The sequence below is a fragment of the Aspergillus tanneri genome (assembly GCF_003426965.1).
Source record: "Aspergillus tanneri strain NIH1004 chromosome Unknown AapTan_2_pilon_pilon_pilon, whole genome shotgun sequence".
NCBI lineage: Eukaryota > Fungi > Ascomycota > Eurotiomycetes > Eurotiales > Aspergillaceae > Aspergillus > Aspergillus tanneri.
The window spans coordinates 5,629,188-5,654,057 of NW_022984629.1; the positions used below are offsets into that span (position 1 = coordinate 5,629,188).

General features: G+C 47.3%; 6 protein-coding genes across 6 annotated transcripts; 3 read left to right on the top strand and 3 right to left on the bottom strand.

Moving 5' to 3' along the window:
- Window positions 1-66: 66 nt before the first annotated feature.
- ATNIH1004_001768 (uncharacterized protein) lies at window positions 67-1,291 on the top strand (the record flags this gene model as incomplete). The annotated part of the gene is made up of 3 exons (XM_033566463.1): window positions 67-180; window positions 268-866; window positions 919-1,291. The coding sequence occupies 3 exons, from the start codon at window positions 67-69 to the stop codon at window positions 1,289-1,291; spliced, it is 1,086 nt and encodes a 361-aa protein (XP_033432220.1).
- Window positions 1,292-5,145: 3,854 nt separating this feature from the next.
- ATNIH1004_001769 (cytochrome and DOMON domain-containing protein) lies at window positions 5,146-6,421 on the bottom strand (the record flags this gene model as incomplete). Its single annotated transcript, XM_033566464.1, has 2 exons — window positions 5,146-6,320; window positions 6,391-6,421. 2 exons carry the CDS (start codon window positions 6,419-6,421, stop codon window positions 5,146-5,148), a joined length of 1,206 nt encoding a protein of 401 aa, XP_033432221.1.
- Window positions 6,422-10,368: 3,947 nt separating this feature from the next.
- On the bottom strand, window positions 10,369-12,065 carry ATNIH1004_001770 (zinc-binding alcohol dehydrogenase family protein; the record flags this gene model as incomplete). The annotated part of the gene is made up of 4 exons (XM_033566465.1): window positions 10,369-10,430; window positions 10,513-10,582; window positions 10,989-11,742; window positions 11,803-12,065. The coding sequence occupies 4 exons, from the start codon at window positions 12,063-12,065 to the stop codon at window positions 10,369-10,371; spliced, it is 1,149 nt and encodes a 382-aa protein (XP_033432222.1).
- A 547-nt stretch (window positions 12,066-12,612) lies between these two features.
- Window positions 12,613-14,178, top strand: ATNIH1004_001771 (uncharacterized protein; the record flags this gene model as incomplete). Its single annotated transcript, XM_033566466.1, has 1 exon — window positions 12,613-14,178. One exon carries the CDS (start codon window positions 12,613-12,615, stop codon window positions 14,176-14,178), a length of 1,566 nt encoding a protein of 521 aa, XP_033432223.1.
- Window positions 14,179-18,117: 3,939 nt separating this feature from the next.
- On the top strand, window positions 18,118-19,752 carry erg4A (c-24(28) sterol reductase; the record flags this gene model as incomplete). Its single annotated transcript, XM_033566467.1, has 5 exons — window positions 18,118-18,146; window positions 18,222-19,049; window positions 19,098-19,429; window positions 19,478-19,695; window positions 19,741-19,752. The coding sequence occupies 5 exons, from the start codon at window positions 18,118-18,120 to the stop codon at window positions 19,750-19,752; spliced, it is 1,419 nt and encodes a 472-aa protein (XP_033432224.1).
- A 98-nt stretch (window positions 19,753-19,850) lies between these two features.
- ATNIH1004_001773 (uncharacterized protein) lies at window positions 19,851-24,506 on the bottom strand (the record flags this gene model as incomplete). Its single annotated transcript, XM_033566468.1, has 9 exons — window positions 19,851-20,277; window positions 20,324-20,559; window positions 20,611-21,045; window positions 21,092-21,387; window positions 21,435-21,820; window positions 22,036-22,153; window positions 22,728-23,111; window positions 23,158-23,216; window positions 23,269-24,506. The coding sequence occupies 9 exons, from the start codon at window positions 24,504-24,506 to the stop codon at window positions 19,851-19,853; spliced, it is 3,579 nt and encodes a 1,192-aa protein (XP_033432225.1).
- Window positions 24,507-24,870: the final 364 nt, after the last annotated feature.

Sequence of the window (24,870 nt, forward strand, 5' to 3'; positions counted from 1 at the left end):
GAAACAACTGTCACCAACTTGCCCAGGTTCATTTCGGACAGGTCTTTACGACAGCGGGTCCATCAGATGCCCATCCTCTCTACTGAACTTTTGCTCACAGAAGAAGAAAGGCGCAGGGCCTATACGATTATGGGGTATTTTATCAATGGCTTTCTGTTCGGAAGTTCCCCTCCACCGAAGGTATTATTGATCCCCAGCCTCGGGGGTGGTTTCCGCTGGAGATCATGGTATCAGACGATATATACTGACACCTAACAATTCTAATAGCGGCTACCATTGAGTATTTCTCAGCCGATGATTGAACTATCAACTTATTTTGATTTGCCGCCGGTTCCCACATACGCGGGACAAGTTTTATGGAATTATCGTCGGATTGAGGACGACAACATGCCTTTACAAAAGAGAAATACCCAACCGTTAGTATCCTTCACTGGTTCCCCAGAGGAAGCAGGCTTTTTCGGGATTGTTTTGTCCATTGAGGAGTGTGGGGTTCCACTGATCTCGATATTGCTTGAGGCCATTGAGGCCACTTGTGATCATGATACGGAACAGCTTATTGCCTGCCTCCAACAGGCGACTATAACCTTGACCGATATGACCTCCATTTTACCACGCATGTACCGCGATTGTAGCCAGAGTTTCTTTTACCACAAACTCCGACCATTCCTGGATGGGACCAACAGCCTTTCCTCAGTAGGGCTCCCTAATGGGGTGTTTTTCGAAGAGCATAATGGTGGGCAATACCGTAAGCATTTTGGACCAAGCAATGCCCAGAGCTCGCTCTTTGCTTTGGTCGATATTATACTAGGCGTGAAGCATGATCAGGAATGCTCTGTGAAGGAGAACAGCGGTCAGCAGTCACCCAAGTATGCTTACCTGAAGGTAGTAGTTACCTAACCGTGCCGCCGATATCTACAGTTATGCTGAACGAAAGGTTACTGAGCAGGAAATGCGATTATATATGCCCCGAAAACACCGCGAATTTTTGGCTGAGGTGGAGCGGATGCCACATATCAAGGATTTTGTCCGGTCACAGCCGGGAGACGTTCGGCTGAATTCCACATATAAGAATTGTCTTTCTGCGCTCCTAGAGCTCCGGCGAGCACACATACGGATGGTAGCAAGATACATCGTTATCATGGCCAAGCACCAACAATCACCGATGGTGGTTAAGCCTGATTCAACACGCGGCGAAGCAACGGCAGCGGGCACAACTGGTACTGGAGGTACAAATGCAATGGAGTTTCTAAAGTCTGTTCGAGATTCTGTGGTTCAGGCGAGAGATCTTTAGATATCCTGTCTTTAACGTGAGAAATTTGCCATTCATTCCCCCGAACAATATAGGGGCATCTGAATATATTGTTCTCCAAACTTGTGTTAGTTATTCTATCTTCTCTTCCTTAAGAAATAAAAATATGGGTAATGCTGTTGAAGTAGTCATCGCTGCGAACACTGGTCAAAACACCGTTAGAGATACAAATGGACCAAATCAAAACAAACCATCTGAACCTACGAGGTATATATTGAAAGCTGGCAAGATAACTGGACCTGACAATGTTTTGTTCAGCTTGGGGTAATGTCCGCGAGAACATGACATCATCGAGAATATTCGGAATATCCTTGGTCAAAAAAAAATGTCAGCATAACCCATGGGATTTCTTCTTGAGAAAGTACACTTTAACATACCTTCCAATGCGGGGCATCCTCCAGTTGAGATGAAAGGTTTCTTCCAAATAAACCTTGGATCAAAGCTGAGCCGCATGCCGAACCACTGATTACCCCAAGCTGCTGGCTGAGATAGAAGGTTCCGATGCAGGAGGAAATGCAGTTCTCTGGGGAGCTTTGGGACATTCCAATAAACAGAGCGGAAAACAGAATCCCCGGCGCGAGCCCTACAAGGAAGAGTATGGAGGATTTCCAGGACCCATAACCATCCCTCCAGGTGATGAAGATGAGCAAGAAAGATAGAATAGTAACAATGAATGATAAGACGGCCATCGTCTTATATCGTTCCATGCTGTTCAGTTGACTATGAGTCAATAGCCTACAAAGAGATTCCCGGAGGAAACGCACCGTTTAATGGTAACACCAGCAATGACGCCTCCCACTAGTACACCCGCAGCGACCTGGATGTACATTACAGAGAAAGAGTTACCAGCTCCCTCGACACGGATAGAATATGGAATGATATTGATCACGAATTGAAACGTCAATCAGTACCCAAATAACCCTAGGCCAACAGGAACATACAGCTGTTCGACCAGAATGTAACAAAACGTGGACGAGACAGTACAGTCCCAGCTCCTCAAGCAACAATGGTACAGGGATTATAGGATTTCGTGCCCAGAAGAGTTCGGTTATAATGAAGGCCACAAGAGAAATAAGAAGACCTAGACATAGAGCCCATATTTGAAGAACTTGGTCTTCTGCCTTTATTCCTGTCGCTCGAAGCAAGATTAAGAATAAGAGAATAGTCACTGAAAACGTGATAATTCCAGCAAAGTCGATATCACGAAGGCGCGAGGTACTTGGTACGTCTTCATCCGACGGTTCTCTTTGGCATTCGCCCGGGAAACCCGGCAACGCATAGATTCCGACAAGGGTGTAGAAAAGGATAAACGGGACTTGACCAAAGAACGTCTAGAGGCTGAAGTTAGTTCCATATCTTCCCTTTTCTTCTTTCTTTCTTTCTTAGGGGTATACATTATCATCTCCATCCCACAGTATCTGATAGGAGACCCCCAATTGGTACTCCTAGAGTACGTCCAATAAAGGTCATCACATTCTCATAGCTTCTGTACACTGCAACCTCCCTGGATGGGACAAGATCTGTAGCATGTTAGGACATCATCAATCCACTTAGCCAGTGGCAAGGTACCTATAATAATAATTGAAACAAGGGTCACCATCCCACTAACGAAGTACTTCCCCCCCTACATGTAATCAGTTTTCCGAGGCTCAAATTATATCGACAGTCCAAGGAACTATACTTACGATGCAAAACACCCAAGCAGGAATAAGATGTATGATGTAACAAGCACATTCCTGCGACCATATAAATCACTCAGCGTTCCGCACTGTTCACACGTCAGCAGCCTGTTCCAAATGTTGAATTGACAGAAGCCACTCGCCATGGGCAGAGCAATACAATATCCAAAATTATAAGCAACCAGCAACCATGAGCCCTCCGAGAGCTGGTGGAACTCTGACGCGATGGTAGTATATGTAGATAGGACAAGAAACTCATCAGCACTTGCGATAAAGACACCTATGAATATTAACCACGAGTCTTTTTTACATTTAATTTCCAGAGCAGAACAGAACATACCAAGGAATGTTGAATAAATTGTAAATAGATCTGAACGCTTTACCTCCAGCTGGGGCATTTCGTTTGATAGCGATCTATGCAGAAGAGGCAATTCTTCACCGAAAGGGTTACTGAGCTTTGTCTGATTGACTGCATATTTGAGTAGGCTCAAAGCACTCGAAACACTAGTAGTATTCGGTCGATAAAGCTGTCCTGTTGAACCCTCCCGTGCTAGGATATAATCACGTGGACGTCTGCCAAGACGGAGTTGGTATGATGATGTAATACACTTCATCGACATTAGTTAACTAACGTAATCTGGAGAGCACTGGCAATTAAATCATCCATCTCAGAGTCTTCAGGATCGGGTCGTCGTAGTGTAGAAATTTTCTTGCTGTAGGTACGACCTTGGCAATCTCGTCCAGGTCATGATTGAATCACTGCAGGTCGTCGGGGGACAGGAAGCCCACGACGATAACACCACCATCCTCTCCTCGACAATGTTCCAAATCGCCTCGGGGTCGGTAGTTCGAGGGACCCGTTTAATCTAAGGCTTAGAAGTAAATGGAATAGTCATGTTTGTTGCAGTGTGTAGGGGAAGATGGTATGTTGTGAGGCTTGCGGTGACTAGATAGTATATGGAACTATTATCGTGTGATCTAGTATCGCACAGTGAGTATGTTTTTCTATGTTCGAGAGAGAGCGTAGACAAACGCCCCCTTATGTCTACATGTCCCTTAGCCCCTGAGTGTGATATATCAGATCGCTGCGGGACTAGGATATCCGAAGCTGCCTTAGGCATCCGATTTCCAACAATGTTAATTTGAATTTGGACTTGCAGGAAGGCTTAGATTTAAGCACAACTGCCAGATATGAGCGATCAAGATAAATCAGAGACTGCTGCATTCTGAGTAGTTGGCACCCTAGAGGAGTAAATAAAGGTCTGTCTGGGCTGGTAGCCAATTTTCGCCTCCGCAATCAACACATGCAATCATTCGACGGCCATTGCGTCCTGTTGTATGAAGACGGCGGTAACGAAAGTCCTTGGTGGTCACGTATCATACCTATAACCACGTCTCATATAACCCTGATCTACAGCTCGCCGGCTGATAGTGACAGGGATTAATGGGGAAGATACATTCCCAACAAGTGACATATCACTTAGGTAGTAACTAATGAAAGGGGACATTTCCATGAGGATCCGGGTTCACCCTTGCTAGTAAGCTCGGTCAGCCTCTTTGAACGAGACAGGAGTGATAACACAAACGCTATCTTCTCATTCATCCAGCTCAGACAAACGCAGCAGTGTTGATTGATCGGCCTTTATTATGGCATCCACCCGGTATAGGTATCAGTCGTTGGTCCAGATCGGAATTGCGACCGAGAGTCATGTATTGATTGCATGAATCTGTCAAATCATTAACGCGATATTCGTGTAACTAATCTTACCGCAATATACCAAGGTCGGGATTCAGAATTTTACGTTGTCACTCATGGCCGCGTTTTCAACGCTATATTCGACGTGCAAGTCAGAGAGATCTCGTGCGTGTATGCATCGATGTGGCTGGGATCTTGTAAATTGTCGTGGCACTGATGGTAGGTGTATCCAGTGGTAGAGAATGGCTAGTTATGACATTCGTCCTAAATGCGCAGTCATGTCTAGGTAGATGAGAAGAACAGAGACCAGAAAACTTAAGTATTCAAGATATATTTTTGGCTAGTCAGAACGAGTTTACCTAAACCTGTCCCAAGCATCATGTCCCATTTCCCCTTGTGGGACTTCGCAACGTTTGAGCACATTGTCGATCTATCAAATACGTATTACTCCATCGATCTATCTAGGACTCATCACCGGAATCCATATTCTCATAAGGGCCGCCATCCACAACCTTGCGGTCACCCGCAGTACGAATAGTAATCACAATCCGAACAGCCATATATGCCACGAAAACCACAGCCGCGACAGCCGTATACACAATCATACCATTCCGAAGCGGTCCTGGATAGCTGGCTCCAGCCCCAAGGAGCCCAAGCCCGCCATTGATTACTCCGAGGAGGATCGCACTGCGACCCAGCCACCTATGCCCATAGGCATACCAGCTCTTGCTACGTGTGCGGACGAAATGTCGATGTTGAAGCCACCCAAGCGCGGGTTGGCAGAGACTGAGAACCGCGACGGCGACAATCCCAATAATAGGATGTGCGTCTATTGGTGCGTCGCCCGCCGTCCACATCTTGACGCCCAGTCCAAGACCGGCGATTACCGCTGCCAGTGCAACGCCCTGGAGAGGCGCGTGGACTTTCATTACGGACATAGGAATAAACGCCCCCAGGGGGACCAGGATAGCGAATAGCGGAAACAGCAGAACGAATGCGATGGCCATCAGACAGCCGTGAGCGATTGCCATTTTAGACAGACTCCCAGCGTCACTTAACCCATCGGCGGGACGAACAGCGCTGAAGTCACCGTCAAGGAAAGGGTCCTGCGAGGAAGCATCGGTTCGGGTGTGGCTCAGGTCAACCAGCACGCGGCCAAAGCTGTCATGATATCCAATTCGAATGGCAATATCGTCTGTGTTCATTGGTGATCCGTCTTTGTAGGCCCAGATCCAGTGTGTGGCAGAGCTCGCCGGGTCCATTGATCCCCCCTGGCCTTTAAGACAGTTGTCACACCGAATATTTGCTGTCATGATCCCATCCTTGATTCCGGTCCCCGCGAGGAGTTTGATGCGGCTGTTTGGTTTGTATGACGGAGGCACATGGCCCACTGCCGTCCGAGGCGAGACCGTGACATTATTCAAAGTTGAAGAAGCATAGACAAGAAACATATTGGCGCCTGCCATTTGGTCACCCTGAGCGAGAGCCACCCATTCTGTTGTGGTTGGTGCTTTCAGCTGGAAGAGAAGCGACTCTGGTTCGGATGAGCTGCTCGCCGAGGACACTGTGATGGCAAAGGAGATGTCATCTCGTCCAGAGGGATGGAAAGCTGCCGGGTGAGCCCACGTGCAGGAGACTGAGAATAAATTAGCTTTTTAATTGCACTGACTGAACCGTTATTTCTGGATGTAGAACGAGATACGTACCTAAACTCGCTAACCATAGAGAGACTCTCATTTTGAAGCAACGGAGTGGAAGAGGAACACATATGCTCAGTCGCGGTGTAGGGAATAGCACTTTAGGGCACAATTATAATACAAATCTCCCATAGGACAAGATGAATATTCTCACAAATTATGGTTCGACTATTATTCTGTTATGGTCCTCCGAGCAAGTGCGCTGTGATTGACAATCACATTCCCCCTCAGGCGTGCATAATTGTGATCAGCCGTCAAGGATATCAACTCCGCCAGCCACCGACTTATCTCCCGCCTACATGGAAATATTGTCTTCTGGCTGCAATTGTGGAGCTCTTCTGCATGACATATTTGTTTTTTCTTGCAATAATTCTAGCTCGGCTGTGTGCTCCTATGACAAAAACAGAGCGCGTATTGTTCAGCTTGCTCCACTGTGGCGTAGGCGGGCAACAATCCAGCAGTAGTAGTGGTGGTGGATCTTGCATATCATGCAGGAAAAAACAATAGTAACAAACCAGAATGATCGGGACTCAATATCTCTGAGCTCATTTGGACACCTTCGCTCTCAAAATAATAAAGCATGTATGCGTAAAACAAGTACGCAATTGATACGACATACCTGATTTTCCCCCTGCCCATAAACCCCGCCCTACACCGTAAAGTCTTTTATTTTCAGCTTATACGCAATGGCTAGTAGAGGTCCAGAGAGAAGAATAAAATAACTACTGAACAGGCTCAAAAATCTGTGGGTAAGACTCCCCCTCCACCGGCCACCGAAACAGTGCATCCTTCCTCAAACAAGCCATGTCCTCCCTGCTTAAGGTTACTCCCACTCCCCATGAAGGATCGACAACACGACGCGGCTTAATAGTGCAAGTTTCATCAAGTTTCAGGGTTCCTATACGGTAGCGCCTCAAAGTCCACGACTCGCCCAGTACGGTTCCAAAGTCCTGCCTGTAGACCTGGAGTCCGCGCAGCCTCGTCAGCGCAACTTCGGGTCCATGAATTGTATAGTGGGCCCAGTCGCCGGCGTCGATGAATTACGCCAGGTGATCCCGAACATACCGGTCATCGATCTTAAATATAGAACATATTAAACACCCTGAAATTGGGGACCTGAGAATTCTATGTCACCGCAATCTAGGCTCCGGCAGATTTCTGGGCAGGAAGTCTAACAAGTTGGGAACTTTTTCAACTAACCATTGTAAGCATCATAAATCTTTAAATTAGGTTAAAGTTATAAGTTAGACCTATAGGAAACTGTTGGCTAAACAGTTTTTAACAATTTGATTCTGTCCACCCAGGATTTCTATCTCTTAGTAGTCGCTGAGATACAGGATTCCTAGAATCTTTAGAACTTTTTTCCAGAGCAAAGTCTGGTTCATGCTGACTAGTCACCCTAGTGCTAGTATTATATCTAAGGCAAATATTCTGTCAATGTGAGTCGCGTCCTCGGCATTAAGGCCAAAGCAGGTGGGGTACATCCACAGCAATGACAGCGGACGGAATCCAGGTCTGTAAATTTTTCGGATATCCTCTTACAAGTACAAATATATGTCTTCGCTGAATGGATAGCATTCTGGGCCAAAACCAGCGTGCACTTTTCTCTCCCAAGATTAGGGATAGTCAAAGTTGGCATAGACAAACAATCAAGATAACTGGTGACTTATATATAACTTACTGTAGTCAACTTGCCTGTAATTGGTCAATGAATAGTGGCCATATTCTGGTCCCTCAGCCGCACCAACTCATCAAGGAGCAAGATCATCAATATCTCAAAAAAAAAAAAAAAAAAAAGGATGTCCGGTCAAGTTATCACAAAATCCCACCCCTATAATCAGTCTGGCCGGTTTGCATCAAATCTTCTGGCGACCAGGTATTGTTTCAGAGAAAAAGACAATTAATAATTCATCTGGTTGTTTGGTATGGTCTTTGGCATGACTTCTTAGAATTTGTGCTATCATTGATTCTGGTACTTTGATTTCTCTTATAATTTAACGGTAATTTTACAAATCGTACAGTTGCATACACTAGGCCTGTAAGGAGGAGTAAATAATAAAATAGACACATAATTAGAAAATCGGCTCATAACTTCCGCGTCCCTCTATATCTATATTAGTACTCATGTGACTCCAAGAAAGATAAAATCAGGCTGAACTTCTCATATTTAACTTACGCTTCAAACTCTGTTAACAGATCTTATCATTAACTTTACCCTACTTAACTTGGGAAGAAACTGCTCTACTTTTGCCTCTTTATTCTCCCTGCCCCAATTAACGCTATAGATCCATTCAATGCGCTAGCGATTGCCGCAAGTGTGGTGCAATTCGTCGGCTTTTGGAGCTGGTTAATCTCACGGACACTTGAGATACATCGTTCGACCGATGGACTTCCTGAAGATTATGTTAATATAGCATATTTAAATAGCAAGACACTCTCCATCAACAAGGAGCTGGAAAACTCCCTTCAGGCTACTCGGACCCGACCACTGGAGTCCCATGAGGTAGAGCTCCTAGAGATGTGTAAGCAATGTCAATCAATATCTGGCCAGCTGGGTACCCCACTTGCCAAAATTCAGCAAGGATAAAAGTAGAACGCATGAAATAGACTTCGGCTTCGTCCAAAATCATCATTGATGGTAACAGAAAATGGAAACATTGCAGGGAAGACCCGATGCTTTTAGACAACAATTGGTCCTTAACATCCTTGTATTGTTGCGGCATGCATCGCATATCGACATGTGAGATATTGTGCTAAACCATTTGGTAGTTACTATGCTGTGACGAACCCAGCTGAAGCATTAGTCCTCGGCCCGGAGATGAACGAGTACAAAAGCGTGGGTACTACTTTTAGAGAGCCAGAGGTGGCAAACTAATCTAATACGCGCCATAGAGAAGACATATGCGCAAAATAAGGAATATATTGGCCTTGCTAATAAGTCGGCTCTAATTGTTGAAGCTCACGAGTGTAGTAATTCTCAGGAGTTACTACTCAGGTGCTAGGTTGACCCCATTTCCCAAATATTAAGGAACAAGAACAGAGCATTTCTAAAGCTCTCAGTCGCACATATGAGTGGAGTTATACCAACTAAAACAAAGAAAACACGATGGTCGAGCTTTCCAAACTGGCTAGAGAGTGAAACCGGAATGGATTACTGACAAGCCAGGGCTGGGAAGTCGACCCTAATGAAATTCGTCCACCGTGAGCCTCGCACGATGGAACATTTATAATACTGGTCTTCTGGCTCCCAGTTATTGTGCGGTTTATTCTTCTTCTGGAACTCTGGCACAGGAATTCAGATGACCCAGGAAGGCTTGCTTCGGTCACTGTTGTATGAAACTCTTCCAACATTGCCGAGACCTTGTGCCTACTCTCTGTCCAGCCAAATGCGAATTATTCAGCCATTTTCTACAGACGGTGGGTGATCGATGGATGTCGTCTGAGCTCGTGCATGCCGTACAGCAATTAGTAGAGATAGGAAAGTTTAGTTATATGATTTGTTTCTTCGTTGATGGGTTGGACAAGTTCGACGGCTCCCTCGTGGAGCTCATAGACCTCTCCAGACAAGAGTCGGCGTTAAGAGTTGGGTTCGATTGGGGTCGCTTCTTCGGGGGCTGGGCGTGGTAGACGAAAGTTAGGCTTTTCGCCCTTTGGAAGAGTCCATGCTGAAGGGACGACAACACAAAGAATGTAGACTCTCTGTTAACTACAATTGCCCTTTAAAACCGGATCTGGACCATGAATGATTGTAGAACAGTAAGACCAGGGTGTGGCAGTAGGATGCTGAGGAGGCAGAGATGCCTTTATAGACTTTCTCGATATTAAAACAATAAGATTCTCATATATTACCATAATAAGAGAGCTGTAGCACTATTCTACAAATAATGCTCAATGTCATGGCCGAGATTAAAGTGGTAGGTATATCCATCACTGCCATTGTTGCCAAGTTAGCAAGGCATAAATTGAACTGCGTGATTTAAGACTTCACTATCTGCTAAGTTGTTGATGCACCATAGCACTCAGTTCTATGCTCACTGCTCGTGAGTGCACTGCCCAGATGTAATATTTTAGCAGGATATTTACACTCTATTAGACATAGGGAATGGTCTGTAAATAATAAGCCATACATACCGCGAATCTGCTCTAGCATGATTAAGTAGCCGCTCGTGATGACTGTGTTAGCAATCAGAGTGCCCAGAGCCTTGAGAATAGTTAGAACTTTAGATAAACTATAATTTATCTAGAGCTATATTATTAACTGTTCCAGAAAAAAAACAGGGCATAAAAGTCTCCATTTTACAGATTGTTGTATGCGCCAATGCCCGCCTTTATATTATCTATCCTGAGGCTCAAACAAAGAAGGGTTACATCAACAATGTAGCCGGGATATAGTTGAGATAACATTGGATATTCAATTGGAAGAACCTGTGAACTAAATAACACAGTAATGAGCGTATTTGTATACCCTTGAGTAACGAGTCCTATGTTATAATATTTAGAACGAAACACTATCCCCGTATGGCGAGCACTGACTGAGTAGCTGTCCTGACCATCTATGAGCAGACTTAGTCTATCTATAATTCCACCACTAGTTTTGTCGCACTAACACCGGTCCTGCATTTCTTCAGCCCATCTTGAATGAACCCCAAGCCCTTACCGACGATAGTTGGCGGCGGAAGACACTGCAGCTTTCCAACCCGCAGCGCTGGCGTAACATATTCCCTCCAGACGGGCGTCGCGATGTCGTTCACAGCAAAGATCATACCAGCCTTTATATTCGCAGGCACATCCGCAGGAGGAGGATGTACGCAGGCAAGATGACCCCCACCCAGCTTAGCGAGAATGGCGAGGTCATTCGCGTACGTCTCAGGAGTAGAGATGGCGTCAAAAATACCGACGAACTCTGACTGGCTGGATTTACCGATGGCTTCGACAACCTTATCGACGACCGAACGGTCCTTATGGTCAAAGACTTGTGCCGCCCCACAGCGCTTGCTGAAGTCAAAGTTGTGTGCACCCACGATGGAGATAACGTAGATTCCAGCGGCTGTGGCAAGCTGCGTTGTCATGGAGCCGACGGACGACGAGCCACCGTACACGACGATCGTCTTACACAGGGGTGCTACTTGCTGTAGCGAGGGATATGGTAAGCCCAGGGCTGGGGTAGGGACGCCAGGCATGGCCACACCGGGAACCTTGAGGGAGAGCGCGCAAACCGCCGCCTCCAGCGCAAATGGCACCACGACACCATCAGTGAAAGAGATGGCCTCAGGAAGAATAGCTGCTTTGTCGGCAGAGACGACTGTATACGAAGCAAAAGCGCCATCCTGGGGCTGGCCACTGGCCAAGTTGATGGCATGTCTAGACGAAGTCAGTTTTAGTCCAGGGTACTTTGGTAAGGAGAGGTATCAATGAACGGACCCAATGACTCGATCCCCTCTCTTAAAACGCTGCACGTTCGATCCCACTTCGTACACCTCGCCGGCGACGTCACAGCCAAATATAGCAGGCCACTGCTGTATGAAGACGCCCGAGTCCTGCATATGGCAATCGAGCGGGTTGATGGCGATGGCGGCATTCTTTACAACCAGTTCTCCAGGTCCCGCTGTGGGCAAAGGAGCATCGCTAACTTGTAGGGGGGTTTTGGGTTTGACGAGCCATGCGGCTTGGTTTGCTGGTCCCATTTTTCGTTCTTCTTTGGTAGGTGGATAGAGAAATATGCCTATTATGGGGTCTGGCTGATGGGTGGTTTATAAAAGTCGATACAGGAAGAAGGGTGGTGGGCGTTAATACAGAAGACATGCTGGTTTGCAGACAGTACCGGGATTAAATAGGTCGATGCATATCTGATTGTAGATGCAATTTTAAAGCGGACCCTAGATAGTGTATTCTGTATAGTTAGTAAGCGTCTATATAGTAACTAAGCTAGAACCACATATACCGTTCCAAGAGAACACGATATACGGTTCCACTAAGACTCATTAGCTCACGTCATGGCCATTAAAAGTTCAATATAGCATAAAATTTATATTAGTAGTAGTAATAGTTCTTTATTTCCAGGATTTTGTATAATGGCCCGTACAACTCCGCGCTACTAGCTGGGCGTGGGCAGTGCAATTCGTTAGTGTTTCTCTACGAGGCTATTTGTCATACGTGTCCGTAAGTAACTACCGGCTCTTAGCCACCTCTCTACATCAGCGCCTTCAACACGGATCATTGTCACCTCGTATGATGTCAGCAATAAGACTCGGCCCACGGAATCTACTCGAGTTCAACGCGAGATACGGCGTGCTCATCTGTCGAGAATGCCAGTACGGCATTCAGAAAAACGCCCTGCAAAGCCACTTGCTCCGACACAAGATCTATCGTGAGGAAAGACAACGATTACTGTCATATATTTCTGAACTCTACCTGTTCGAGCCCGAGGATGTACCTCTGCCCACCCCAGCGTCTCCACCCGTCGACGGTCTGCCCATCATATCCGGCTATCGCTGTACCAGGTGTGGAAATCTCTGTGCCAGCTCCAAGCGCATGAGACGCCACTGGAGCGAAATCCATGGCCTTAACAATCCTCCAAAGTCCTCGTTCGCCCGCCCTGCCAAACTTCAGACATTCTTCCGCGGGACCAAGCTTCGCTATTTCGAGGTTACGTCACCGGCCTCCCCCACTACTATTAATGAAGATAATGACCCAAATCATACAAATAATGATAATGATGCTGACGACGATGATCTCCGCGCTAATGATGAGGAGTATATTACGGATACTCAACCGTCGTTGCTATCTCATGTACCAACACCCCGGGAAGCTCCAGGACCTTCTCCAGTTCACCTTGACCTGGAAACGCTGTCTTATTTTTACCATTTTACAACCACGACAAGACTCACGCTTCCTTCTAGCATCAATGTCCAACAATCGGTAGCACACTACTGGCAAATAGACATTGTTCTTCAAGCCCTCCAGCGACAATGGCTGATGTGCGGTCTATTAGCTGTTTCCGCGTGTCATTTGGCCTCACTCGCGGACGACACGACAATCGCCCACGTCCATCAAAGGAGATCGACGCAATTTTTTGCTGAATTCTCTGCCGGTTTCGAGACGCCAAATAATGATATCGACCTTGGGGTTGACGAGGAGGTTTGGAAAATAAGCTGGCAACTAAGATGCGTGCTACGTTGTGCACACTGGGCATGGACCAAATCCGCATATGATGAAGTGGTCATCCCCGAGCTGGTGGCTCCTTCTGACCTACAGTCCATCATAACGACCATTCGGAGCCTAATGGTCTCTGAACATAGCATCCAAGATATGGAAGACAATGGCAAATCAACTTCTAGATCAATAGATACTGGAAACTTCGGTGCATTTCCCTCCTCTGGCAAGACACCCTCAAGCATATTCAACGTCCTTCGGGTGCTCCCTTCTCGCATGGCAGAGAGATTGGGAAAACCAGAGAATGTGCAGGACGTTTTGGTCACGCTCTCAGCAACTGCAGTTCTAGCTGAATGCTGTAACATTAGCTTCGCGTCTGATGATGTGGCAGCGGCGTGTGAGGCTATGGCGATATGGTTGATCAAGATTCCAGAATACTTTCACGATATGGTTTTACGCCAAAGCCCAGCTGCTCTTGTTGTGCTAGCCCATTGGGCAGCATTGTTGGTCAAGCGAGCCGAGGATTGCGGTTGCTGGTTCTTGAGGGGTTCGGCAAAGGCAATCCAGTTGCAGATTGAAGAACGCCTACCGGTAGATGACTACGCCGTTCAGGGTCTGGTTATAGGCCTGACGGATAAAATTTGAATTCTATAATATAGGGAACTTGTAATTTGATACCTGGGCTGGTACTGGGATGGGGGACGAATGGTATTTACATCAACAGAGGTCATCTATTGGTGCACATCCTCAATTCTACCTTACCAGAGCCCGGCATTGTCCGATAATAAAAAACTGGATTTAAGAAATAGGTTTTTTTTTTTTTTTTTTTTCCTTGGTGCTTGAAAGGGTCTGATGCAAACATGAGTCCTAAGGAACTGCTTCGTGGGGCCAAACTTCTCCCAGGGCTCGGCAAACCCAGACCCACGCACCCACAAATCATTGAATACATCTCCCACAGAGTCGACAGCTAAGAGTTAACCAGCGCAGAATTCCATTTCAGACACCGTTTTCCAGTTTTTGTGTTTTCAATGCAACATTCGCACTGTGTTATGCGAAAGCATGACCATCGCCCCGGATGTGGAGAGCTCAAATTCCTTGGAATTGTATACCTGAGGATCCACATGGCTGCAGCGACCATGGAACACGTGGAGAGTAGATCAGGGGTGGTGTAACGCCGTGATCTATGTGGATAAACTATATTCGCCAGTTAAAGTGAATAATGCCCATACTTCAAATATCGATGACCTACTCATGGCACTACGAGGTCACTGCAGCGCTTAGCTGGAATAGGAAATCCTGATTTGGCGGACATCCCAACAGCTGATATTCTTTTGATGCTTCAGCGACATCAACGCCAGATACATACTGTCAGAGGAGTGGAAAACCCGGGCAATGCTCTGTTTCAGTGTTTGTACCATGAAGATGATGATTTCTTTGTTGGCTATTGTAACATGCAGCGTTGGAGGTTCCGGTAAGGGTGATACTTGTCAAGGTAAGGGCTAAGGACCGTGCTGGAAGAAGGGAAGAGGGACTAACCTCTATTATATAGCGCCTTTTACTGTGAGTGAGAGGCGAGAAGAACAGCTAATAATTGCTTGGATGGATTTTACCAATCTGTAAAATACGTTAGATTAACTTAGTTTAGCTAGTTAACTAGTTAACAGCAGAACCATTTTTCCTTCCCCCATTAACTATACCGCACTCAAGAACTGTCTGCAGGATGACCTTGAAGGTGCCCAAGGAGGGTCTCACATAGTATGAATGCAGTTCCATTGTTTCAATTAGTCTACTTATTTATTATGCATACTTACATTCACCCTCCGAGTACCAGTCACCCTGAATCCAAAAGTAACTAAATCAGGCCAAACATATATAAATTCCCCTTATTAAACCCTACACTTCGGGCCGCACGGCTGTCGAAACTCCAGCAGCAGAGCCCTTCTCCTTCAGAGTCGGCTCAATAACACCAACAGGCTCGACGGGAGGCGTGTCACGATTCATAGGCCGACGAAATATAAACATCTTAGCTCTTGCCTCGTACCCCTTAACGTGGATAAGTATCGGATTAATGACCGGAATGGAACTATACCTCTCATGGTAAAGCATTAAAAAGAAGCCGACTACAAGCATTCCCTAAAGCAGATAAAAAAACCGGAGCACCGGAATATCTGTCCAGTGGATCCCGACGCTGAAGAAGTGGGAGCTTGCCTGTTACTGCAAATACCTTATTTTCGCCCATTTTAGAAAGCTTCACGATGACGGGCCTGCATGCAGCAATGTCTCAGACTAAAAATGAAACGGAATACTGGTTGGAATATATATAGCAATCGGAGGGCGATTCTAGACTGATTGTTGAAAATAGGTGTTCTGAAATGTATATACAGGCATATATCAGCGATGTGTAATATTACTAGTTTGGTTTTAGCGCATACTTGGCTAGACTTAGCGAAGCTTAGTAACTCCAGTGGAATCAAATGAGACAATCAGATACAAAGCTGCAAGGCGAAGGTAAATAGAACAGTTGGAATATTTAACTAGACCGGAAGACTGGGTAAAAATAAGTACTACTTGTTTGGAATGTACACTAATACTAATAGGGAAAAGTCAGAACATAGTGACTTCCTGTGAAACCTACACTAAACAAGCATCAAGGGAAATTTTTGTGGCTTGGATAAAAATTTCCCCTCTTAGCTTGTATTCCCAGGCACGTGAAGATTAATAACTTTATTGCCCCATTCTAGTTCGACCGAAGTCCGGTCTGATTCGAATGGTTAGGAGCTAGTCGCATTTCTCTGCCTATCGGTGAGAATACTCGGGAATATTTCCCATGGGATGGCGCAGCGGTCTTCTCGTCCTTGCTTGCACTCTCACATACCGCGCTGCTTTCAGGATGGTGACCCTGGTATGCAACTGGCTGTTCCGCCCTACAGCTCTTGTGTTTCTTTTTAATGCTGCGAACCAAAACTGTCACCTATAACTTTAACACTACTGGTTACTCCAACCCAAGACGGTCCCAATAATTGGAAGAAGATCAGCGTGAAGGGTAAATAGTGTTACGGACCTGACCTTACTATATGGTACGCTGAGCTCGATGACCATTGGACTTCGATTTGCGCCTTTTTGGCTGTGGCGTAATGATAAAACTCAGCACCACTGCGCAGCTGGACTTGGGTCCTCACAAATAGCCATTTCCTGTAATAGAAGTAGACAAGGGAGACTAATTGGTGGTCAACGTGTTTAATAACCTCGGGGATAGGACACGTTTATTCATTTCCATAAGATGTTCCAAATAGCACAAGTAACATGGATAGCCCGTCCATGGTCACCCAGTGCCTTATTTATTCCACTAGGCTTGTTGTTTACCTACCGGTCGCCCCTCCCCCGCCGTTTTACAGTAGGGGGTCCGCTACACGAAAAAATCGTTTTTTTGCGACTTTTGAAGTACCACAATCATGGAATCAACATATAAAGTAGAGGATAATATTATTCAGAAGACCGTACAGGAATACAATTAAAAAAAGGCGAAAATTCGCGCGTTAATCTGTCAGAAATTGCGCGTCAATATGGTGTATCCTATCATCGCCGTCGCGGCAAATCAACGCGGAAACCGACCTAGTAACCTCTTAATCCTGCTCAGTTGATGCTTTATATGATCATATTGATCGGTTTGATGACCTAGGCGCGTTAGGTATTAGTGATGTTCAAAAGGCTGCTAGTACAATTCTTAAACGAGGCCACACCGATCCTTTAAATCACCACCAAGAGTCTCCAAAAACTGGGGATATCGCTTCCTACGACGGAATCCACAGTATACTAAATGGAAGCGGTATGTAATTGAGATAGATCGACGCGAGGCAGAGAACATTGAAGATATGCTGCAGTGGTACAATCAGTTGCAGCATCAAATTGAGGCGTTCAATATTGAAGATAAAGATAGCTGGAATTTTGATGAAACTGGCTGCCGTGTTGGCCAGGGATGCACTGAATCAGTTATTACTAAGTACTCAAAGCGTTATTCTTTATAGATACGCAAGAGGATCGTGGTATACCTTCATCATTTTTATATTAGGCAATATTCGTTGATTTTTTCAATATATTTTTTCGTTGAAGTATAGCCGACCCCTACTACAAAAAGTGCGGCGAGGCGGTGCGACGGGTAGCCTGAGACCATACCGAACCGCTGCCAAGAAGAGGCTTGTCATGGTCTAAAAAGGCGGTGACGAAGGTGGCAGAATTTTAGCCACTTTTAAGACCACACTACTGCAACCTGCCAGTGATGTCCCGCGATGCTCAGGCGTTTGTTATGTTACCAGAGCCAAAGGAGTCAACGAGAATAGGACTACTAAGTAAGCATAATTCACAAATCAGGCACAATCCCTGCTATGGAAGGGATCTGGTACTTCCTTGGTCTAATAAAGTGGGCCATTAAGAGTGGACCACGCCGCGGAGACCGCGGGGGCCACGGTATCGTGGCGGGCGGCCAACGGACCAGCTCTATTTAATCGAACAAAGGCATGGCATTTAGTAAAAAAAATTAACCAAAAGATTGTACTTAATCCTATACGAATTCAGCATATGGCAGATATGTCGGGCGATATCTCTGCTGCCAAGGGGTGAGTTGACTATATAAAATGCCAATATTAAGTCCAAGAAAGTCAGGACTGACACAAGCCACACGCCATGCGCAGCGAAATGCCTCGCCATCGTTTCCCGAAATCGGACAAGACTTCCAACAAAACAAATGAACAGACCGAATTAGACCCCGGGTTTGAATTTGGAGGGGCTCTCGGGGCGCTTGCCATCATGTTGGTGTTCCCATTGCTCATGTATTACATGTACATTGGAGCCACCTTCTATGATGGCCGGGCCCCGATGCCCGTGGAAGGTGAAGGTATCGGGCCTTTTCTATCCCACCTGGTCGATCTCGCCTATACACACGCTTTCCCGCATCGGAAAGCATGGGCTATGTACTGGGTCTTTCTCATTCTCGAAGGAATCGGATACCTGTACCTTCCAGGGGTATATGGGAAAGGAAAACGTCTGCCTCATCTGAACGGGAAACAACTGGATTACTACTGCTCCGCCGTGTCCTCCTGGTACATGACGATTGCAGCCGCATTGACTCTTCACTTCACGGGTCTCTTCCGACTGGATACGTTGATCACGGAGTTTGGACCGCTCATGTCAGTGGCTATCTGTTCCGGATATCTGGTGTCAGTGGTTGCATATGTGTCAGCTCTCGCCCGCGGTGCAAGCCACCGCATGACGGGATCACATATCTATGATTTCTTCGTGGGTGCCGAGTTGAACCCTCGTCTGTTTCGGTGGCTGGACATGAAGATGTTCTTCGAAGTCCGCATCCCCTGGTATATATTGTTCCTGCTGTCCTTGGCAACGGCCCTCAAACAGTGGGAGGACTTTGGCTATGTGTCCGGGGAAGTGGCGTTTATCTTGATGGCACACTTCCTCTACGGCAATGCCTGCGCCAAGGGGGAGGAGCTAATCATCACCAGCTGGTAAGCCCTTCAAGATCGCATTGTTGTCTCGTGCTGACCGGTACACAGGGATATGTTCCATGAGAAATGGGGCTTCATGCTCATTTTCTGGAACCTAGCGGGCGTTCCAATGAGCTACTGTCACTGCACGCTGTATCTGGCCTCCCATCATCCGTCCACATACCGATGGTCCCCGATGGCTCTGTTGGCTCTTGTAGTCATGTATCTTTTCATGTACTGGGTCTGGGATACGTGCAACAGCCAGAAGAACTTCTTCCGGGCGCAGGAGCGAGGCGTTGTGGTCGATCGCAAGACATTCCCTCAACTTCCATGGAAATTTGTCAAGCATCCCCAGACAATTCGGACAGAGACCGGAGATTCGATCCTTTGCAGCGGCTGGTGTAGGTTGTACCTACCATATTTTCTCTTGCGTAGCTGACAAACTCTAGATGGAATGGCCCGCAAGGTCCATTATACATGTGACTGGTTCTTTGCCATGTCATGGGGCTTAATCACTGGGTTTAATTCGCCATTCCCTTGGTTCTATGCCGTGTTTTTCTCGGTGATGATCATCCACCGCGCTCGCCGGGATATCCAGCGTTGTCGGGAAAGGTACGGAGAGGCCTGGCTGGAGTACGAGCGGCGAGTTCCGTACCTATTTATTCCGGTAAGTTAAAAACCATTTGGGCCGAGCACAAGCTGATGATAAAAGTATGTCATTTAATTGGTGAAATCGTCACCTGGAAGCTAGCCTTAGATTTAGGTCGAGTGTGTCAAATGGTTTAGAGTAGTTACCATCGTTGTATAAACGATGGCCCATTCTTAACGGAACATATCATTCAAGTAATTCGAGTTCAGCATGTCCATCACAGATCGTCCTGTTCCAATAAAGTCATTTAGAAAAATGGAAATGTCTTCCTGGTTCATTGAATCGAACGTATTCTCTGGCCACTGAACATCCGGCAAGGCAATATTTCCAGGACCATCGGTCGTCACAGGAACAACCAGAGACCCGTCCTGATGGTGCTCTAGTCCGGTCACGGTCTGGCGCGTGTCGACAAGAACCTGCGCGGTCTTCGCGAACGCTTCGCAGATAGAATAGAGATGCATTGAGCCTCGAGAAAGACCTTTGACGAGATCCAAAGATCGGACTGTATCCTGCAAGAGGGCGAGGTCTGTGGTACTTGAAGTCACGACGGCATGTGTAAAAACAATAACAAATGGAGCAAATGATGGGTAGAGTAAAATCCTAGCTGGGTCAGTCACAGGGACAGAAAGCTAGGTCAGCCACTAACCAATTCACATATTCCATTTGTTTATGCGTCTGGCGGCCTCGGAAGAAATCGAAACATTTGAGGTGGCTTAGCAACGCCATTGTCGCGGTCTCGTAACATTGGGACGATATTGCCATGGCATCGTTGGGTCGAGATTGGGCCCGATAAATAACGGTCATTTCGGAGTAGGCAATGAAGTCGGCACAGGCTGCCATGCCATGCAGAGAATCGGCGTACAGCCCTGAGCTGACATCAATCTACAGCAGCTATCAGCCGAAGGCTCAATTAATCAGAGATGCAGAACACACTGCAAGGAGTTTGTCTCGAACGGCAATCAGGTCGAGCGACAACTGCTGTACCGCTCGGCTTCTTTTCTCATCGGTCCCTGTGCTGGCGGAGATGGAATACAGTTGATCGAAGATGCGCCCTTGAATTGTCGCGAATTCAATGGTAACGAGGGCCATGAGATCCCATGGACGTTGACTAGGGTTACTGGAAGGTTTGATCAGATCGGCGTCAATATCATGATCCTGGAAGTGCGAGGGGAATCCCAAATTTAATGAAACATTCTTGTCGATCGTGTAGAGTGCCCAAAAAACATGGCGCTTTGCCTCGGCTGCAGACGACATGTCACCCTTCAGCGTGGAACTGCGATGAAATCCCATTGTTTGGCACATGTTAAACGCTAGTGATAGATACGTCCAGCAACGGTGAATGTCGAACTCTTCTTGAGCTTTGATTACCTGTGGCCTTTAGCGTCGAGTCGGGGGTCCTAAGGAAGCCTCTTACTCCAAGCCACAAAGCCTGAACCTTTTCCAAGGTTGGTGTAGTCACCATATCGTAACTGTTCAGGCCTAAAGAGAAATGACGCTCGCAAAATTCCATACTCGAAGCAAGGTCGAACCGCGCAAGGTCTGGATGTCCTTGGTATAGATAATCCCGTATAATGTAGTAGAAAAGACCGTGCAAGAGCGTAAGCGAGCCGGCTGGAACTGATTGGAGTGGAAAGTAAAGCGATTGGCAGAGAGACTCGATCTGCAGCAAGTCCCTACACGAGTGGCTAACCAGGAAGAATGGGGGTTGGGCTATAACTTGTCATTTGGAGTCGAAGTAGTACAGGGAAAAGACGAACCTTTGACGGTCTTCACTACAGAAACCGCAAGGTCGACTGGCAGTAGATGCTCCTTCGATGCAGAGAATGCAGCGACTTTGTCTGCCGTTGTTGGTTGATCCTCAGATGTGGTAGGATTTCGATTAAGACTGTGGGTCAAGGTCGAAAGAGCAGCAGATACATGGTCATCAAGTGGTCGCCCTTGCGACCCAGCGACCGCGGAAAAAGCAGCGTCTTTGGCTAGAATTGACTCATGGTGAAATGAGGACTGCCCTTCAAATGGTGGCACGCCCTGAGTTGAGGACACAGGACGAGGCACTGCTGCATGTGATGGTGACTGATTGACCTGCCTGAGAGATTGCTGGATCGCAGCCAGCTGCTCCTGGATGGCATCAAATTTGTCTTCACTGTATGTGGTCAGCCATTGGAGCAATGTATTTGGAGCGAGATAGTACTACTGATATTGATCGAGAGCACTCCGTCGGGGTTCCGAAACACTCTGGGTTACCCCTGCAACTTTACAAGGGATTTTCAAAGCACCACAGCTAGAACAAGGAATAACCTTGTCACATTTGATCTGTCTTTGTTAGCCCGAGGAAATGATAGAGTTTAGATGATCTACCTTTCGTATTCGGCAATTGTCACACTGGTGTTGATCAACTCTTTGCTATAGAATGGGCTGGGGAATGGGAGCGACCGAACGTACGGCACGAGGACGAAAGGAGTTTCGTGAGAGAGTCCTTTCCGCCATGATATCCGGAAGTCCGAAATCCGGAGAGAGATGTTAATGAGATGATCACGATGGATGTACGTTGACGGAGACCAAAATCCCCGACTGACAGGAAGACGTGGATGTCCCGAAGGGGAATGGCGCCGTTGTCGGACAAGTCACTGGATACGGACTAGCGTATCCCGTACTCGGGTTGCCTCGGGAGATCGGTCGTGACTTTTTTTTTTTGTTTCAGGCACGCTCAAGATCGCCAGGATACAGCATTGCACTCAAGTACGGTTAATTCGCAAGCTGTGCTTGTATGGCATCTAGCATATTTTATTCAAAATTGATGTGATTGAGTGAGAAATTGCGTTAAATCACGTTTACCGGCTAGATTCCAATGGATCTTGGATTTTATCAATAACTATAGTAAAGTACATGAAATGCCCATTAATGCTGACAGAGAGTAGAGCCATGGGTTTTAGACAGCTGAATGTTTCCATGTTGATAATTTCCATGTTGATAATTTCTCATAAATTACAGTCTCCATTGACGAACAAGCTCGATCAAGCGCTGCACACGACGCAGCATTCCCAACCGACCTGTCTTAAAATCCGCCAGTGCCAGACTGACAAACAACACGGCAATTGTGCCGAACCGCGATGCCAACCTAGAGAGCGCACTCCGACGCTGGAGTTTCCTCTCGTCCTCCAAACTCCATTCTCGCTTCAGTCCCATCCCATCCCGCACGCGCAGCCACTTCAACCCCTCCGTAGAGTACGGCGGCATGACGAGCGAGGAAACCTTGCGGAATAGCGGTCGTGGTCGAGCGATGGTGCGCATGTGCGAGAACGTCTTGAATCCCCATTCTCCGTGGTAGTAGCCATGGCCAGAATCTCCCACGCCCCCGAATGGAGCCTCCGGGATGGCGACGTGCACCAGGACGCCGTTGACGGTGACGCCGCCGGATAGAGTGGAAGAAATGACTATCCTGTCAGCGAGAGGGCTCTCTAATGAGAGAGACGTCCTTACCGTGTTCGACTTCCTGGTCATCCTGACTGTAAATGTACAAGGCCAGAGGCCGAGGTAGACTGTAAGATTAGTCAGCCATAATCCCGAACCCATTGAACAAAGGATACCTACTTATTGATAGAATCGATGGCCTCCTGGGTGGATGCACGCACGACGGGACAAATGGAACCGAACAACTCCTCAGACAGCAGAGGATCAGCCATGTCCACGTTGGACACCACGGAGAGAGGCAACTGGCGCGGAGAGCCTCCTTGCACTGGCGCGTCCGTCTCGACGCGACCGCCACTCTTCTCCAGGAGACCCTGCAGACGATCAAAGTTCTTCTGGTTCACGATCCTCGTCATGCCATCTGCCCCCTCGCGGAAGAATTGATTGAAGTGGAAGGTCATGCGCCGGATCAGCTGCTCCTCCACTGCGGGATGAGCAAACACATGGTTTACGGACAGACAGATCTGGCCGGAATTCAAGAACTTGATCCAGGCAATCTCGCGCGCCGCCGCCTCGATGTCGGCCGTCGCCGTGACGATGGCCGGACATTGGCCTCCCAGCTCCAACGTCGTCGGCGTCAGATGTTTGGCCGCCGCCGCTGCGACGTGGCGCGCCACGCCGACTGACCCGGTGAAGAAGATATGGTCGAACTTGCGCGCCATCAGACGGGTCGTCTCAGCAGCGCCTCCAGTGACCACGCGGATGGCCGTAGGATCCAGGTACTGGGGGATCAGGTCGACTAGCAGGTTCTGGGTCGCCACGGTGACCTCGGAGGGTTTCAGCAGCACGGCACATCCGGCGGTGATGGCGGCCATGAGGGGCTGGATCAGCAGAGAGACGGGGAAGTTCCAGGGCCCAACGATCAAAGCGACGCCGAGAGGCTCATAGCGGATGGTCGGGCGCAGCACCTGGTTGACGACAAAGCCGGCGGAGGGCGCCTGGTCGGCTGTCCACTGGTCGATATTGCGGAGGTGCTGCTGTAGATCGGTCTTTATGGCGCGTACTTCGGCAAAAATCGATTCAAAGGCGTGTCGGTGCAGGTCCTGGTGCAGCGCCTGAATGATGCGGCCCTCATTGTCCTCCAGCAGCCACCAGAGCTGCTTGAGCTGCCATTTCCTCCAGGCGATCTCGCGCGTGCGACCGGAGCGGAAGGTAGCCTGCAGCGTCTGGTAGACTTCGTCGACTTGCTCGTCGGAGGTATACATGGTGATATCCTCTGGATCGAGTGCCCTATCCTCTAAACAGCTTGATAAATGTTCAATGAACAGAGGGACATTCGCGTTGCTGCGGGGACACTCCTCGATGCTACCCTTGCCTGCATGGCAACAACCTCGGTCCGGGTCATTATTGGTATTTGTCATGTGTGCCAGTTGTTCAAATGATCCCAGTATTTCCATTAAAGAATTGCCATATATTACTCCGTAGATGGTGGAGCAATTACGTAGATCCCCGAGGTAGAGATATTAATGATATATCTGGGGTTGCATTAGGCCTCGACTTCCAAATTAGGAAATCCATTCAACAAGCGCAACAATGGACTAAATTAACAGGTCCTGCCTCTCCGTATTGGGTAGTTAAAATATATATTTTGAGACGGAATCATTACTGCAGCTCAAATCCGGTAGCTTATAACCTAAAAAACAATATTAATTAGAAGCTAAATATCCAATCCACATCGATATAAGAAACAGAAAAATAAAAAAGAAAAGAAAAACGAATAGATGT